This window comes from Bidens hawaiensis, unplaced genomic scaffold, assembly GCF_021521415.1.
Source record: "Bidens hawaiensis isolate Kalapana, Puna unplaced genomic scaffold, B.hawaiensis_p1.1 tig00013117_1, whole genome shotgun sequence".
Lineage (NCBI taxonomy): Eukaryota > Viridiplantae > Streptophyta > Magnoliopsida > Asterales > Asteraceae > Bidens > Bidens hawaiensis.
Window position 1 is genome coordinate 585,759 of NW_027492107.1, and position 17,410 is coordinate 603,168.

Here is a 17,410-nt window from a genome sequence, read left to right on the forward strand (position 1 = left end):
AATTTAATAATTACATCAACAAATTAGGTAATGGAATAAGTTTATTTCAATAAGCGGTTTAAAAAAAGAATAAATTTCAATGAACCACGTGATCAACATCTTAGCTGTTGTGGTCAACAAGCGGATCGAGTCATTAACGTAAAGAAAGTAAATATTCACATTTTTTGTTTTGTTCATTTGATTTTTTTTGGGGGGCAAAAATACATATAAAAGGGGGCTAATGTGAGGGGAAGTTCTAAAATTCTAAGACTTTTGTTCTGTATAATCAAGATTTAAGGTGATTTTTCTAATTCACTATGTATATGTCTATACAAAGTTTTCATTTTTTGTTTATTCCTTTAGATATTTATAGAGTTTGAAAAAATATAGTTAGTTCATATGTGAATTCTAATATTTTTGCATATGCAATTTCAGTGAATATGTCTCTCTACAAGAATCAAGCTCTTAACTTGAAGAAAATGGCTGAACTTAAATTTGAAAATGAAGATTATGTTGAGGCAAGGAAACTTGCCCAAGAAGCACATGCTATCTTTCCATGGCTAAACATTTTTTTTTCATGATCATCGACATTTATTTGTCCTACAAGAAAACAGTCGATGGTCAATCTGATTGGTTCGGAGTTCTCGGGCTTGAAAACACCGTTACACTCGAGAACATATATGAAAAATATTTCAAATTATATGAACAAGTTATGGGTGGAAAAAATCATAATGTTATTGGTATAGATGGAGCCCTAAACATTTTGTTAGAGGCTTTTAGCAAGTTAACAGGAGAATTTTGGACCATGTGCCCTAGGTGTCAGGTTAAGTTTCATTATTCTAATGACATACTTAACAAAGAGAGTGTTTGTTCTAATTGTGGCAAGCATTTTCTCGCGATCCCGCTTTCGTTTGGGACCCCGCCGATAAACCCAAGATTTAAGGCGTTGGAAAGGAGCGTTATTATTGCATTGAGGGCGCCGTCGAGGCATGTTGGTGGAAGCGGGCCTTCGAAAAGAAGATGAATAGGGAGGATGGTGATTTGTTTTTTTGAGTGATGTGTTTTGAATTTGTGACTGAAATTTCTTGTTATTTGCATTTGTGTTTGTAATCCCGATGATAGTAATGTTTTATTATGGTTTTTAGTTTATTTTGTTTGTCCACATGATGAAGATGTGTCTTTTTAATTTTAAAGGTTTTGGTATTTTGTTGTGGTTAAATTATTGTTTTCTTTCAAATCTAAATAATAATGGGCTTAAGAGACTTTGATTAACATGTTATATGTTACCCTTGGTTTTATAAAAGCTCGAGGGGTGTTAACCCTTCACGTGACATTCAAAACCACTTAGATCATGTGTAGTGGAGCGCTATATCTACCTAAAATGCGCCCATAGTGTCGGGAACAACCCCTCAGACGCTATAGGCTCTTTTGGGGTGGGGGACGTTCCTCACAAAGCGTCGGATGGAAGAGGGGGGGGGGGGTTTGAAAGTGATTGTTGACTAGTGGGTTGGTTTTAGTTATATTATTTTTAATAATAATAATGATTAATAGAGACTCCATCCACTACACCTTTTTTTGTCAAAAAACTCCTATTGTGACGTGGAGTCACATGACGCAAACCATCCACTACACACGGTTTTATAATTGAATTCTAGATAAAACAAATTTACATTCTTAGTCCTTCAAAACGCAAAACTAAGATAATAACATAACTAAACTTTTCTAATATTCTTGTGATAAAAGTAAAATTAAACCATTAACAGATCTGTAAACAAAATTTATCAATGCAATAAATCTAAACAAAGACTCGCAACTCTCATAACAAGAATAGGAAAATCGATATGATATATCTTATGAGCACACTTTAATCAAAGTGGTGAAACCCTAGAATATATATCGAGAGCTAAAAGACTAGAAACTAGATACTACATGATAGCGAATTAGCTATTTGATTAAATGATGGATTGATATGTTTTGATTAAGCTAACATAAATATGTTTTTAATATCGATTCTGGGCATGGAACTGGATTTGAGTATGCCCGGGTATTGGTCATACTTAGGTCAGGGTTGGGTTCGGGGTTGAGTATTGTCAAAAATATCTCTATGTACCCGGGTTCGAGTCGAGTATACTCGGGTATTCTAAAATCGGGTATTTGAATACCCTATTTTCAGGTATTGAAAAAAACCTGTTTTCGGGTTTTCCTGGTATTATTCGGGTATCTTTCGGGTACAGGTTCGGTCTTTTAAGAGGCTGCACTTTTTTGGGTATTGGAAAAACCCGATTCCGGGTATGGAACCGGTTCCGATTTTCATGTATTACGTGGTACAAATCGGGTTTGGTTTCAGGTACGAGTTTTGGTACTGAAATGCGTACTCTATGTGTACCCTACATGTAGGGTCAGATACGGGTTCAGATAGTAAAAACCTAGAACCAGTTTTTTTTTTCGGGTTCGGTTTTTTTTTTTTTTTGCACATCCACAATTTGTGCAAAAAAGGAGTTGTACTGTACAAGCCGAAACATTAAAGGCCCAAACTGCTACCTGAGAGCTGCTGCAAGCCCAAAACACTTCACTAAACTTCAAGTCCAATAATATTTTCGAACTTCAAGCCCAAACTCTCATATGACCAGCTCTCACATAATGTGCAAATAAACAACAAATTATTTAAGCAATATAACAATTAGACAATTCATATTATTCCAGAAAATATTTGTTTATTGAACTGATGAAAAACTATAAGCATGTATTTCAACAATACTAATAAAATGATATATAAGACATGAACTAATGGAAACCAAATGAGATAAAACTCAATGAAGGTAAAAAAAGCACAACACGCATCTCTCTCGCATCTTAATATATCCTTTACATGAAGAGTTGCTCAAAACTTTTGTAGTCGGTGATTTGCCGCTTGTTCATTTGATATACTTCTTTTTATGCCGAGCAATTTTATATGATCTTTACTTTGAACTTTCACATCCTCGTGTAGTAAACAAACATCCATGACGGTTATGTCTTGTTATGTTCCTTGCATTTGCACCAACCTCTCATCCTTACCTTGAATTGTAGTATGCAATTTTATTATAAACATATAACTATAAATTGTTATATAAATGTATAACCCTTAAAGTAAGTTTAGGGGTTAAACATGATTTTTAAGTGGTAATGTGTGACATAGTAATTTGTTGGTTTTAAACATTATTAACCCTAAAGCATATTGTGAATGTATTTTTTATTTCTTAACTATAATAATAATAATAATAATAATAATAATAATAATAATAATAATATTTATGGCATAATAAAATACATTAAATTGGAAAAAGAAATAACAGAAAAAATCTTCCACGCCTATATTGATTTTTGTTGGGAAATAATGATGAGGTGGTCCAAGTATCAGCAGTGGACGAAATCTATTCAAATTAATGTTATTTATATTTAAGTTATTTTTTTAAATAACAAATTTTATTAACCCCCCACCCCACCCACCATTGTTTGGAATCACCTTCAATACGTGAATAAGCCTTTCTAAAAGGGTTGCCAATCGATCATATCTATACTATATATAAAGCATGAATTAGGGACCTTTTAAATTTTAAGAGGTACAAAACTCATTGCTTTATATACAACGCATAATGCATCAAAAATTTAGAAATTATGGGTAATTAAATCTTTACTCACAAATATCATACTTACAACTTTAGTTCCTCATCTTCACTACCTTTCTTGTAAAGTTTAATAATAGTGTATATATGTCCCCTAATTCAAAACTAACTACCCCACGATTTTTTAACGGCCATAACTTTTTCACACGTTAATATTTTTTCAAAAAAATTAGATCATAAAAACGAACATATTTTTCTCTTTAATTTGGATATAATATTGCTATAGTTTTTACTTTTAAAAATTAGCATGTTATGCACTTACCATTTAGAACTGGGTAATAGGTCGAGTCGGACGAGTTCGGGTCATTTGTAAAAGTACAATAGGGTCGGAATGCGTTGATACGAAAAAATGGTCGTGGTTCAGGTTCAAGTAGAAAGGGGCCAGGTCAGAAGACTCAGAACGATGTTGAGTCGGAACGGGTTTGAGGCGGTTAATTTTAAAAAAAAAATATTTCAAATTACTGTATATTTCAAATTAATGTATATCGGTTAAGCATGTTTTAATGTCGGTAACGTGCATTCCCGTCCAGTTACACGTGTTCAATATTCGATTACACGCAACTATCTTTGCACGAGTTACACGTCCAATTTTAGGCTACGTATGCACCGTCATTAGGTGACGTATGTACCGACACGTACTATGTGTTCAATGTGGAGTTGCGTCTGTGCCCCGCTGCATAGCGTGGGCACCCTGCTAGTTAATTTTAATGCTCTACGTCTGACTCATCTAACAACACCATAAATAATGAAATTCATCACTATAGAATAACGTCTTTGAGATGAGTTTCGAACTTAGAGACCTTAATACCCCCAGTTTTAGACATCACCTCCCCCACCCACACCCACCACCCACCATTGTTTGGAATCATCTTCAATACGTGAATAAGCCTTTCTAAAAGGGTTGCCAATCGATCGTATTAATTTTAATGCTCTACGTCTGACTCATCTAATAACACCATAAATAATGAAATTCATCACTATAGAATAACGTCTTTGAGATGAGTTTCGAACTTAGAGACCTTAATACCCCCAGTCTTAGACATCACCTGCATACCATTTGACGAAAATGCTATTTTTAACTAAAACTACAAATAAAATTAAGACTAACGAGCACTTACAATAGAATTATAAGGTCATAAGGTATACTCTAACTAATCTTAATTCTACATAAGCTCCACATTTTTTCTCAGTCACTTCATGTCATCTAAAGGAAATGGTTTAACTCATTTAACTTCATCTCTCTCCTATTAATATTTAATTCAAAATCAAACATTTAGTTAGTTACAAAAATAAATAATAACAAATCAATTAGTAATTAATACATATTTAATACATAATGTTCCTTTTAACCCATTAAAAGCATAATCCATGAGCCATTTTAACACAATTAACACAAGTGGGGGAGTGGTTTAATCTATTTTTAAAGTGTCATGTCACGTTAACCCATATAGAGGTTAGAGTATACCCCATAGCCTAAGAATATAACATAAAATTTTCTTTTTATATTTTTTTGGGAAGGGCTACTCATTAAGTATTTATCTGGCTTTGATTACCCAAAAGTTTTAAAGGGGATGTTGATTGTCACAAATTCTTTTTTTCTTTTTAATTTTTAATAATAATAATAATTATTATTATTTATGTATCTATGACCTAATGGTCTAGTGGCATGGTTTTCACTCTTTAAAAATAAAGATGATGAGTTCAAATCCTTACAAGTGCAAGGTTATAGAGATTTAGATGAAACTAGGTTTGCTTTTAATGGTGTAAATCCTTGCAAGTGCAACGTCAGAGAGATTTAAATGGAACTAAATTCGCTATTAAAATTGTTTTTTCTTTTGTTTTTCTTTCCCTTTTTTCAATAATATGTTAATTCAAAGGAATTATTTTTTATTTAGTTTCGGTCTCTTAATGAACATAACCGCAAACGAGGGAATCTCTTCAGCTCGCCGCTGTAACGCCCTGGTTTTACCGGCCGAATATACGTAATTTTAAATATGTTACTTTTTATCATAATTTATACGGGTGTCATTACTATTCTAGCCGTTTACTAAGTTATTGTTTGGGTTTAATGCCGGTACCGTGACGAACATAACCGATACCAATGAAATTCATGTCACTTTGGTCATATATTGTATGCGTGTCAATACCGTTTTGGGCATTACAAATTTTTATTTTAATTTTGTGCCAATGTTGCAACATATTTAGCCGGTACCAACCAAATTTGCATCGTTGTGCTATCGCAACATGACAGGTTTAGTACATGACAAGTTTGCATTGTTGTGGTACCGCAACCGAATTTTGTGCCGATGTAGCAACATGACAGGTTTGGTACATGGTTATTGATTAAAGCCTCTATATATAACTTGAGAAACTTTATTATTTTTTGAATGACGAGCAACTTAATTACTATTCGGTGAAGTAAATTTTGGTTAACTTGTAACCTTTTGATTAAGGTTCGAGTGTAAATTACACAGTTGGTCATTGTGATTTGATAAAATTATATATTTTGTTTCTATGATTTAAAAAATACAGATATAATCCTCAACCGATGTAGTTAGATTTTATCAATCGTCCATATGGTTAACATGGATATTTGGCCAATTAGCCTCATGGGTAGGCTGGTCATTAATTTAATAAAATTAAATTAACAAAAAAACCTAAAAGGAACAAAATTAAAACTCATAAGAAAAAAACAAATAACTTTAAAGAAACAAATAAAGAATTTAAATGACTATTAAAACACTTAAAAAACTTAACCCTTATAAAAAGATACTCCGTAATATTGATGATTATTTTGTCTTTACATGCAAAAATTCAATACTAGTTCAAGTTGATCAAACTATTATTTTATGTTTTTATCTTTCATTACATATTAGGCTGAGGGGTGTGGAGCGCGAGAAAGGGCGCGTGAGGCCATCCGCTCGCGCCCCGGGGCGCGAGCACCACACCACCGAGGCGCGAGAGGGGCGCGAGAGGGGCGCGAGCGCGGATTTCCAGGCGGGCGCAAGGGTGATCGCGGGAGAAGAGAGAGGAAAAGCTGGTGGGCCCACCCAAAAGAGCCGTTGAGCTCGGGTTTTTTTTTAAAAAAACCTTTACAAAATCCTATATAATACCCCTAAATCAACCCATTTTAACCATATCAAACACAACTTCAATCTCCAAACTCATATATAATATCCCAAACTCCTTTATAAAACCCAAAATTTTTTTCCTATATATAACCCATTTCATATAAATCAATTACCACAACTTCAAAAAAAAAATCCAAAAACAACCCATCGTCCCAATTTTTTTTTTAAAAATAATGTCGTCGTACTCGTCTGATTCCGACTCCTCCGAAGAGGATGATTTGCTTCTTCATGTAGGGGGAGTTTTGACCGCAACCGTGGTCAATCTCTTGCAAAATCAAGCCCATCAACCCCGACTCCCGAGGGTTAGAGCACCACCTCGTGATCGTGATCGTGATCGATCGGGTGCTAACGATACTTTGATGAGGCATTATTTTAGCCCTCAACCGGTATACGCGGAGTCGGATTTTCGAACTCGTTTTCGAATGAGCAGGCAATTGTTCACGCGTATAGCGAGTGATTTAGAGGCACGGTATCCCTTTTTTCAACAAAGGGAGGATGCTAGGGGTCTTCCCGGTTTTACCCCTCTTCAAAAATGCACGGCTGCTATCCGTCAATTAGCGTACGGCATCTCGTCGGACGCTTTGGATGAGTATTTACAGATGTCGAAAAGGGTTGCACGTGAATCCCTTCATTTTTTCTGCCAAGGTAAAAAACATTAATTTTACTTTTTATTAAATATTTATTACATTTTGTAATATATATTGTACGTAGGAGTCATATCGACTTACGCTCGGAGATATCTGCGTAAACCTACAACGTATGACATCCAACGCATATATGAGGTGCACGCAGAAAAACATGGTTTTCCTGGGATGCTAGGTAGCATCGATTGTACGCATGTTGGATGGGCTATGTGTCCAACGGCCTGGCGAGGTCAGTTCCACCGTGGTGATCATGAAGGGCCGACCCTCATACTTGAGGCGGCGGTGTCACAGGATCTTTGGTTTTGGCATGCTTTTTTTGGTGTTGCTGGGTCAAATAACGACCTTAATGTTATCGATCAGTCACATTTGATCAACGACCTTATCGACGGGGTTGAACCACCTCAATCTTTTGTTGCAAATGGAGAACTCTTCAAGTACGGGTACTATCTGGTCGATGGTATTTACAACGAATGGGCTGTGTTAGTTCAAGCTTTTACAGATCCAATCGCCGACAAACGGAAGTATTTTACGAAGAAGCAAGAGTCTGCTAGAAAAGATATTGAAAGAGCTTTTGGAGCTATAAAAAAACAATATTATGTTCTGGCGAACCCGATACGTTATTGGACTCGGGAGAGGATAATGGACGTCGTCTACACGTGTCTTATCCTACACAACATGACGTTAGAAGACGAGGGCAAAGCTATATGCCAAAACTACCAAGGTGACATTCCGCCACAACCGTCCACAATCAGTGATCAACAAAAACTTCATAACATAGCAAATATCAAGAGCCATGAGATACACGGGGAGCTTCGACATGAGTTGGTTGAACATTTGTGGGCGAGGCGACCAGATGATCTTGTATTAGATTAGTTTTATTATTAAATATTATTGTTTGTTTAATTTTTAGTATGTTTTTTTTTATTATGAATTTTCAAAAAAATGTGTGTTTTTTTAAATAATTTCTTGTTTTTTTAATAATACGTTTTTTTAATACATTTATAAAAAAATAAAAAAATAAACCGCTCGCGCCCCCTCTCGCGCCCCTCCACACCAGGGCCAGGGGCGCGAGCACCACAACCAACACCTATCTTATCAAGTTTCTCTCTCTGCCACACGTCACAATATTATTGGCTGGAGCCCACACTCGCGCCCCCTCTCTCGCCCCCCACACCCCTCAGCCTTATAAGATGTGGACTTCAGTCCACCAATACTTTTGTTGGAAGTTCATAGCCGACATAAAACATTATTTATTTAGACTAACAACATTTTGTAAACATTAATTATTTTTAGGATTCGTTCAATCATTTTAAAAGCCTAAAACGAAATTGTATTTTCAGGCCTTTTACTAGAATTTCATTGTAGCGTGAAGTGACGTTTTCTTATTCTCAATGGTACTTTCGGTATCAACTTTTTTTAACGGAAAAACACAAATATATTATTTACTATAAAACGATTACAATAAAGTAGCAGGTAAACGGGCAACAAGCTGCGCCGCAACCCCCTTTTGAATAACAAAACCAATCTTGCTCGAAGCTTGGGGACCTAGGAGCTGAAGAGGTTCCGTGTACGACACGCTGAACCCTACTAAAAAAATCCACAACCTCTGGGGCCCAAAAACCAAATGTATCAAAGGTAAATGGTAGAAAGACATGTTGATTATCTAAACAAGCTTTCTCGTGTTTAACAACTTTGCCCGATTCAGCCTTCAACGCAGCTTAACCCACAACAAACCCACGGTCCCTGAGCCCCACAAGAGGAGACACTCCTGTAAGATCCACACAGGCGTGTTTCCCCCTGCACAGCCGAACACAAGAATATTAGCTGGTCGTAAAGTAGACCTCCCTTCAAGAGGATCCGTGAGAAAGTTAACAGGGGCCTCCTTTTTAGCAGAAATCCTTACCCGTTTAAGAACATCACACAGAACATCCCTAACCAAATCATGTCTGTATTTAAATCCAGTCAATTCTTTGCAATGCACCGCATGATCACCAAAAGAATCCAAACAGACCTTACGACAAATTGGGCAAGGCTCATCAGTCGGGAAAATAGAGATCATTAACCGGTACTTAAGGATAGCCCGATACTCCAAACCCGACATACGTTGGCCTAATCCTTCAATGGGGATGGCTGCTAGAAAATCCTGAGCCCGAGGAGCCCGAAGGCATTCAAGCACCGCCTTTTGGCGAGGGGATAGATCAAACTTCACTTCTAAATTCTTAGCGAGGGGATATCAATTTAACATTCTAAAGACAAAAAAAAGAATAAACAACTAATCAACAAATCAAGTCTCAAGTTATGTGAAATTAAATCAACTAATCAGTCCGATCAACATTATCAACTAATTAAACCTCGAGTTGTGAACTAATCAAGACCATCAACATTATTCTGTTAAATCAACGGACTAATCAAGATAATTTTAGTTGAGAATTTGGCACGTTTAAAGCAAGTACATGACAATATGGTCGATTCTTTTAAGTGAGTTTCGGTTTAGGCATTTCATCAACAATTGGCGGGCAAGAAAAAAAAACTCAGTATTATGATTAACATCGAACTGTACATGCCATATACACACAAAATGCACAATCTTTTATACTTATTAAACTAACATGCCATCTCAACTAAAAAAATTTGACATGCTAGCATTTGCAGCAGTTTTTAAACCATTTGATCATATATAATTTTTTGGAAGACCTCACGCCTTAGCTTTACCTTAATTTTGTAGCCGATAGAGAGGAGCAAACTCTTTAGGCAAGATAAGCGGTAGGAAGAGAGCCATTTGAAAGAAATTCAAAATGTTTGGGTCTGGATTAGTACGATACCGGTACAGTTCAATTCCGATAATATTTGAATTTTTGCCTACGACACCGATATTGTACTTGTACCTAACCAACATTTTTTGTACCGGTACTGTCAACACCAAATTTTGGCGTTATCAGATCAGTACGATACCAACTACTGTTCAATGTCGATATTTTTCAATTTTTTTTGTCTATGACATCGATACTATATCGGTACCAAACCGAGATTTTTGGTACCAGTTTCGTTAATACCAATTCAGTTTGACTTTTGATGTTTATGGATTGGTACGATACCAATACCAAGATTTTGGAAAAATTGGGATTGGGATTTTCGGTGCTGGTACTAGTTCGGTACCGAGTTCATTCCTAGTAGCCGAGGCGGACTCTTTTTAACAAAGAAGTAGTGGTGTTAATGGTCCGGTTTTCGTGGTTTTTAGGTGAAACCGTGAATCAAACTGTGAGTAACGGTTTTTTATATTTTAAACCGCAACCAACCCGTTCGTGCGGTTTGAGTTTTTTGAAACTAACCGATCGAAAGTTAGGAGAAAAAACCAACCGTGAAACCAAACCAATGACCGGTTAAGATAGTTTCGAAAAACACCCCTACAAAACAATATGAAAAACTTAATGGAATTTACATTTATAGTAAAAGGACTAAAAAAAACTTGTACCTTTCATATTTTCAACACAGTGCTTAAACAGTGGAGAGCTCAAAACCAAAACCAACCACATGTTTTGTGTTCCTTGAATCCTTTCCATTCACTTCCTTCCTCCTATATTATTATTATTATTATTATTATTATTATTAACACCATTCCTAGACACAACAATATTATTCTTCTTCGCTTCAAACATGGCGGCTCTCTCTCCTTCAAACCCTCCCATCACCACCACCACCACCATCTTCCACCGCCATCCTCCACCGCTTCACATTCCCAGTCCACCCTACACCCCCAAAACGACACCGTCTTATTATCTCCAACGTCCTCTCCAACTCCAAACCCACACCCACCACTATTCATTCCCCTACCACTACCCCTACCCCGTTGCCCGCTCGTTTCGCCCCTGACCAGCCCCGTAAAGGCTCCGACGTTCTCGTCGAAGCCTTGGAACGCGAAGGCGTCACCGACGTCTTCGCCTACCCGGGGGCGCATCAATGGAGATTCACCAAGCCTTAACCCGCTCCCAAATCATCCGAAACATCCTCCCGCGCCACGAACAAGGCGGTGTCTTCGCGGCCGAGGGCTATGCCCGCGCCTCGGGTTTACCCGGGGTGTGCATAGCCACTTCTGGCCCTGGAGCCACCAATTTGGTCAGTGGCTTAGCTGATGCATTGTTGGATAGTGTGCCCATGGTTGCCATTTCCGGTCAAGTCCCGAGATGAATGATCGGGACCGACGCCTTACAGGAGACGCCTATTGTCGAGGTAACCCGTTCGATCACTAAACATAATTATCTTGTGTTAGATGTAGAGGATATTCCTAGGATTGTTAGGGAAGCCTTTTATTTAGCGAGTTCAGGTCGCCCGGGTCCGGTTTTAATTGATATTTCTAAGGATATACAACAACAGTTAGTGGTACCGAAATGGGATGAACCGATGAGGTTACCGGGGTATCTTGCTAGGTTACCGAAAACGCAAAGTGATGATAATAGTTTAGAGCAGATTGTTCGGTTGGTATCCGAAGCGAAGAGGCCGGTTTTGTATGTGGGCGGTGGGTGTTTGAATTCGGGTGATGAGTTGAGGCGGTTTGTGGAGCTTACGGGGATTCCGGTTGCGAGTACTTTGATGGGCTTGGAGCGTACCCGGCTTCGAATGATTTGTCGCTTCATATGTTGGGGATGCATGGGACGGTTTACGCGAATTACGCGGTTGATAAGAGTGATTTGTTGCTTGCGTTTGGGGTAAGGTTTGATGACCGTGTGACCGGGAAGCTCGAGGCGTTTGCTAGCCGGGCGAAGATTGTGCATATTGATATTGACCCGGCGGAAATCGGGAAGAATAAGCAGCCTCATGTGTCGGTTTGTGGTGATATAAAGGTTGCGTTACAGGGGCTTAACAAGATTTTGGAGGGTAATAATAATCTTGATTTCGGGAATTGGAGGAAGGAGTTGGATGAGCAAAAGGTGAAGTTCCCGTTGAGTTTTAAAACGTTTGGTGAAGCGATTTCACCGCAGTATGCGATTCAGGTTCTTGACGAGTTAACGGGCGGGAACGCGATTATTAGCACCGGGGTCGGGCAGCATCAGATGTGGGCTGCTCAGTTTTACAAGTATAACAAACCGAGACAATGGTTGACTTCGGGTGGACTCGGGGCGATGGGTTTCGGGCTGCCCGCTGCTATCGGGGCAGCTGTTGCAAGACCGGATGCGGTAGTGGTTGATATCGACGGTGACGGGAGCTTTATAATGAACGTTCAAGAGTTAGCGACTATCCGTGTTGAAAATCTGCCCGTTAAGATATTATTACTTAATAATCAGCATTTGGGTATGGTGGTACAATGGGAGGATCGGTTTTACAAGGCGAATCGGGCTCATACGTATTTAGGTAACCCGTCAAACGAGGCTGAAATATTCCCGAACATGTTGAAGTTTGCTGAAGCGTGTGATATCCCGGCTGCGCGTGTGACACGAAAGGCGGATCTTCGGGCGGCTATTCAGAAGATGTTGGATACACCCGGGCCCTACCTGTTGGATGTTATTGTGCCACATCAAGAACATGTTTTGCCCATGATTCCGGCTGGTGGCGGTTTCTCGGATGTGATCACTGAAGGTGACGGCAGAACGAAATACTGAGGTTCGAAGTCGCATATAGAGTGTTCTGTAAGCAGTTTGTTTTTAAGTTAATGTTTTGTTGTGTAATGTAGTTTCTGGTTACGTATGTTCTGGATCGGTTTATCGACATTTCTTTTTAATACGTTTCTCGAATAAATTTTCATCTTTTATCTCTTGCCTTATGTTTAACATATTATAGACCAAAGTTATGTTTATATTAGTTATTATGTTTTTTTATTAAATGTTTGTATATTTTCTATAATTCCAAAAGAATAGTTAGTTGAGAATGTGTTTGGTGAGCTGTTGAATGTCTAGTTTTTAAGGCCTTTTCTGTTCTTGTGTAGATATTATTATTAATATTTTTAACTGTATGAATCTGACAGTGACAATTTCTGATATATTTTTAGTTAGTCGAATTGTCCTTCGTATGTTCATTGTTTGGTTTGAAACCGGTTGTTGCTTTTGTTGTGTTCTTGGTCTTTTTGTTGGTCTGTTTTCGAAGTTTCTAACCAAACTAAACGTTTGGTTTATGGTTTATACTCTTAGCAGACCGGGAAAAACCCGACTGTAGATTGAACGGGTAAAACTATTTTGACAGACTGACAGGCCCAGCCCATGGGCTAGCCAAATAAGGCAATGGCTTTGGGACTCCATTATTTCTAGGCCTCTAATTCTATATGGGTTGTATATTGACGCGGTGGCGACAATATACAACACAATACTCGTTTTCTGTTATTTATCGATCCTCACGTGATGTATTTATACAAAATTGGTCACGTGATAACATTTTAAATAAGGAAATTTAAACATAAAAAAATGCAAAGTTTTGAAACACAAGGTACATCAAAAGGATTAGGTTTGTCTTGCTTTGAAGTAGTTTTCTGATCATAACTTTAAGTTGTGTTTGATAGCATTTAATATCATCTGATTAGTACCAAAAGTTCTAAAATAGTCAAAATTGACCTCCTTGTGTTTCTTTTGCTCGGCTTTTATCTTCTCATGTTCTTGGCATAGACGATGCTGAAGCACTCACCTAGGAACAAGAGGCACATTTATTGAGCCTCACTTGAAAAATGGACAATCGAGTAGCAGTTCCCTTTTGCAAAAGCTGAACAGAATTCGTTAGAAAAAATATAATTAATATCAATATCACACACAAATATAAAATTTCAAACATAACAGACGAGTAAAAGACACGAAGCGCTTCCATTTACCAGTTGCATCTAGTTGTATTTTGAAAATCTACTTTTGTCTATAACAGATTGTTCAGATTTATTATAAGTTGCGAGTTTGGGAATATTTCTTGATTCAAGTTTAATTTGTTGCTGCTATTGTTAGTTTGTGTTGTTGCAACATGCAGTGAAGTGTTGATATAATATTTAAAGGCAAATATTAATATTCCCACTTTAGCAAAGGGGTGCTTTTGATATTTGAATTTGGGTATAGTTATTTTGTGCAAGAGTTTGTTTCTAAAGTTTAATATATGGTGCATCTAAAGTCTCGGAGATGACCCTGTCATTAATTTAACGGTAACCTATGTATTGTTTGTCCTGTAGAATTGACAAACCTAAACCGTAAACCGATAATCGGTTTAGCTTGTTTTGGTTTTAGTTTTTAACGATTCAGTTTCGCTTTACTACAAGAAAAAAAACGTTATTAATAGTTTGAATCACAATTAACATACTCTTGTGATTTCATTTTCGGCTCTTGTTTGTTGCGGATTCTTGAATCCACTTCTTACTTTCTTAGCTAGGGATACAAGCAAGCTGAGCCCGAGCTTAACTAGGCTCAAGCTTGGCTCATTTTGACTTACGACAGCTCATCAGTTAATCGATTCCCAAGCTTGGCTCGTTTTGACTTTCTTGGGCTCCTGTCTTTGGGCTTAATATTTAGCCCATCAGTTTTTTTTTGGGTGATTTAGTTCATATTTATTGGGCTTTAAGAAAAGAGGGGTGTAGAGGTGTACAAAAAAAAACCGGTTTGGGACCGGTTTTAGGCAAACCGAACCGAACTGGTTTGGGTTTAAAACCGGTTTCACCCAAACCGGGTTCCAAAACGACCCAAACCGTCAGTTTCTAGACCGGTTCCCCTTCAAATCTATCAAACCGGTTTTAAAACCGAACCGGTTTGAGAAAAACCGGTTAAAGTTAAACTGAACCGAACCGGTGTGACCAGGTCGGCCTACCCTGCTTCCAAACCGGTTTATAAACCGGTTCGGTTTGAGTCAAACCGGTTTTGACCAGTCGTTGACCAAACCGGTTCGATTTATAAACCGGTTCGGGTTGGGTTTAAAACCGGTTTTGTACACCTCTAGAGGGGTGTTTGGACTTTGGGATTTAAATGATATGTCTCCACTCTACATATAACATTTAAATATAAAATTTTTAAAATTATCTCTCATCTTTGTTAGCATTTTAAGAAAAGAAAAATGAAACCAAATACAAGGCATGTCTTTTGGATTACAATTTTCATAGCTTTTATTATACGCAACAAACTATGTTACATGCTAAAAACAATGAGACAACTATAGTTAACAAGCTAGATAGCATGTGGTACTGATGCAGTTTCAAATGATTCCCTCCTAACAAGTAAACAAGTAATCATCGAACATTGCGTGGCCGTGTTCTCAGGACCGCAAAGCACGAAATCAGGCCTATGTAGCGCTAAGTTCAACCGATCTTTCCCCATAACCATAGACGTTGCATCAAGCAACACATGCCACGAGTTTCTATGTGCTTCTGAGACCCAGTGCATCGAGTAGTGTGTCCCATTTACATTCGCGGGATAACAAAACAACCCTTTCGGGCTTTGTTTACTTTTCCTTCTGAAATACTGACTCAGTTGTGAACCTTTGATCCGTAGATCTAACCATGCCTTGGGTGCTAAAACCACCTTTGAGTCTTTATAACCCGCAAACGCTCTTATGTAGTCACGCTCTTCGTTCATGACCGTCATGTAATAATTCCCCCTGAAAAACGGGTAGCTTTCACCAACCAACATCATGGCATCTCGATAGCTCGAAGTGAATAATACAAGATACTCTTCTTCGCGTAATCCACAATGTTTTAAAACTTTGTTTCTTGCTTGAATCTCGGGTATTGAGATAAAACTTCCAAGATACGATGATTTTTTCGTGAGGATATCTAACAATCTTGATGGCTCAAGTTGGATTCGTACTAGATCGTGAAAGTTATTCCCACGAGTTTCCCAAAACACCCCTCGTGGTGATTTTTGCTTGTCTTCTGGAGAAGGCTCGGATGGTTCTTCTTTCACACAAAGTTCATAAAGATCCGGCTTGTCTTTTCCTTCAACGAGTGCATTTGAATATTCGGGATACTTTGCAACAACATATTGTTCCACATATTGCATCTCCGCGGGTGTAATGGGGCCTGACCATCTGAGGTCTACACCGTGAAGATTTGATATCGCTTCGGCTATGATATGTGGCGGTATGACTCTATGTGCTTTCTGTTTTTCATATTCATATTCATCATTAGAATTTACTATTTAGATCTTCCTTAAAATGATCAAAAATCTTGTAACAACATTAAATACATACCTTAATGATCAAACTGTTTGGTCTCTCGGTTTCACTTTTCTTGTAAAGAGATTTCACCATATCGCGCTCCACTCCACCCTGATATATCATATCAAGTTATTACACAAGTTTATAAATTATAACTATAGTCTATACCATAAGTTTTTATATCATTTGAAAGAAAAAGGATTAGTAAAGTTTGTACCTTTGGTCTAGTTTGAATGATTCTTGGCTCTTCACTATTCCTTCCCATTACAAGCAAGCAAGATTTGCGCGTCTAACAAAACGAAACAAATGTGAAAACCGGATCTTGTTCGTCTAGAAATGAAAGTGTTGATAATATTATAGACAGGTTTGATGACATCTACAACACAAGTAGTTACTCTTATATTATTATTAAGAAGTTGCCAAGAAATTGGATGGTGAAACAAAGAGACTTGGTCATAGCTTAAGCCAAAAAAGCCTACACATTTCTTGTTTTTAGATAGTGATTTAAACAAATAAATAATAGAGTAAACTGCGTTTTTCATTCATGTGGTTTGTCAAAATCTGCAGTTTTAGCCAAATAGTTTCAAATTTGTGATTTTCGTCCCTGTGGTTTCATTTCACTTGTAATTAAACCCGACCTCACTAACCTCGTTAAGCTCATCACCGTGCCCCTCACGTGAGGGGCGTTTTTGTCCTTTATTTCGCCAAATATACCTCAGCGCCTCACGCGAAGGGGCTTGAGATTTAGGGTTGAGATTTATTTTGAGAGAAAAAGGACAAAACTGCCCCTCACGTGAGGGACACGTTGATGACTTTAACGACTAGACTTAACGGGGTTAGTGGGGTCGGGTTTAATTGCAAGTGGAATGAACCACAGGGATGAAAATCGCAG

At 37.7% G+C, this 17,410-nt stretch overlaps 1 protein-coding gene and 1 pseudogene across 1 annotated transcript; one reads left to right on the forward strand and one right to left on the reverse strand.

Moving 5' to 3' along the window:
* Positions 1–11,073: 11,073 nt before the first annotated feature.
* LOC143543363 (acetolactate synthase 2, chloroplastic-like) lies at positions 11,074–13,169 on the forward strand (annotated as a pseudogene).
* A 2,361-nt stretch (positions 13,170–15,530) lies between these two features.
* On the reverse strand, positions 15,531–16,985 carry LOC143543313 (uncharacterized). The gene is made up of 3 exons (XM_077035666.1): positions 16,736–16,985; positions 16,552–16,629; positions 15,531–16,460 (listed from the first exon to the last, which is right to left on the reverse strand). Exons 1-3 carry the CDS (start codon positions 16,781–16,783, stop codon positions 15,531–15,533), a joined length of 1,056 nt encoding a protein of 351 aa, XP_076891781.1. The 5' UTR covers positions 16,784–16,985.
* Between the last annotated feature and the right edge of the window lie 425 nt (positions 16,986–17,410).

Excerpts from the sequence above, each read along its gene's own strand:
- LOC143543313 (XM_077035666.1), bottom strand. The coding sequence starts at position 16,783 with ATGGGAAGGAATAGTGAAGAGCCAAGAATCATTCAAACTAGACCAAAG. Across the intron at positions 16,630-16,735 it reads TCATTCAAACTAGACCAAAG|GGTGGAGTGGAGCGCGATAT; the intron begins GTACAAACTTTA and ends ATGATATATCAG. Across the intron at positions 16,461-16,551 it reads CAAACAGTTTGATCATTAAG|AAAGCACATAGAGTCATACC; the intron begins GTATGTATTTAA and ends TATGAAAAACAG.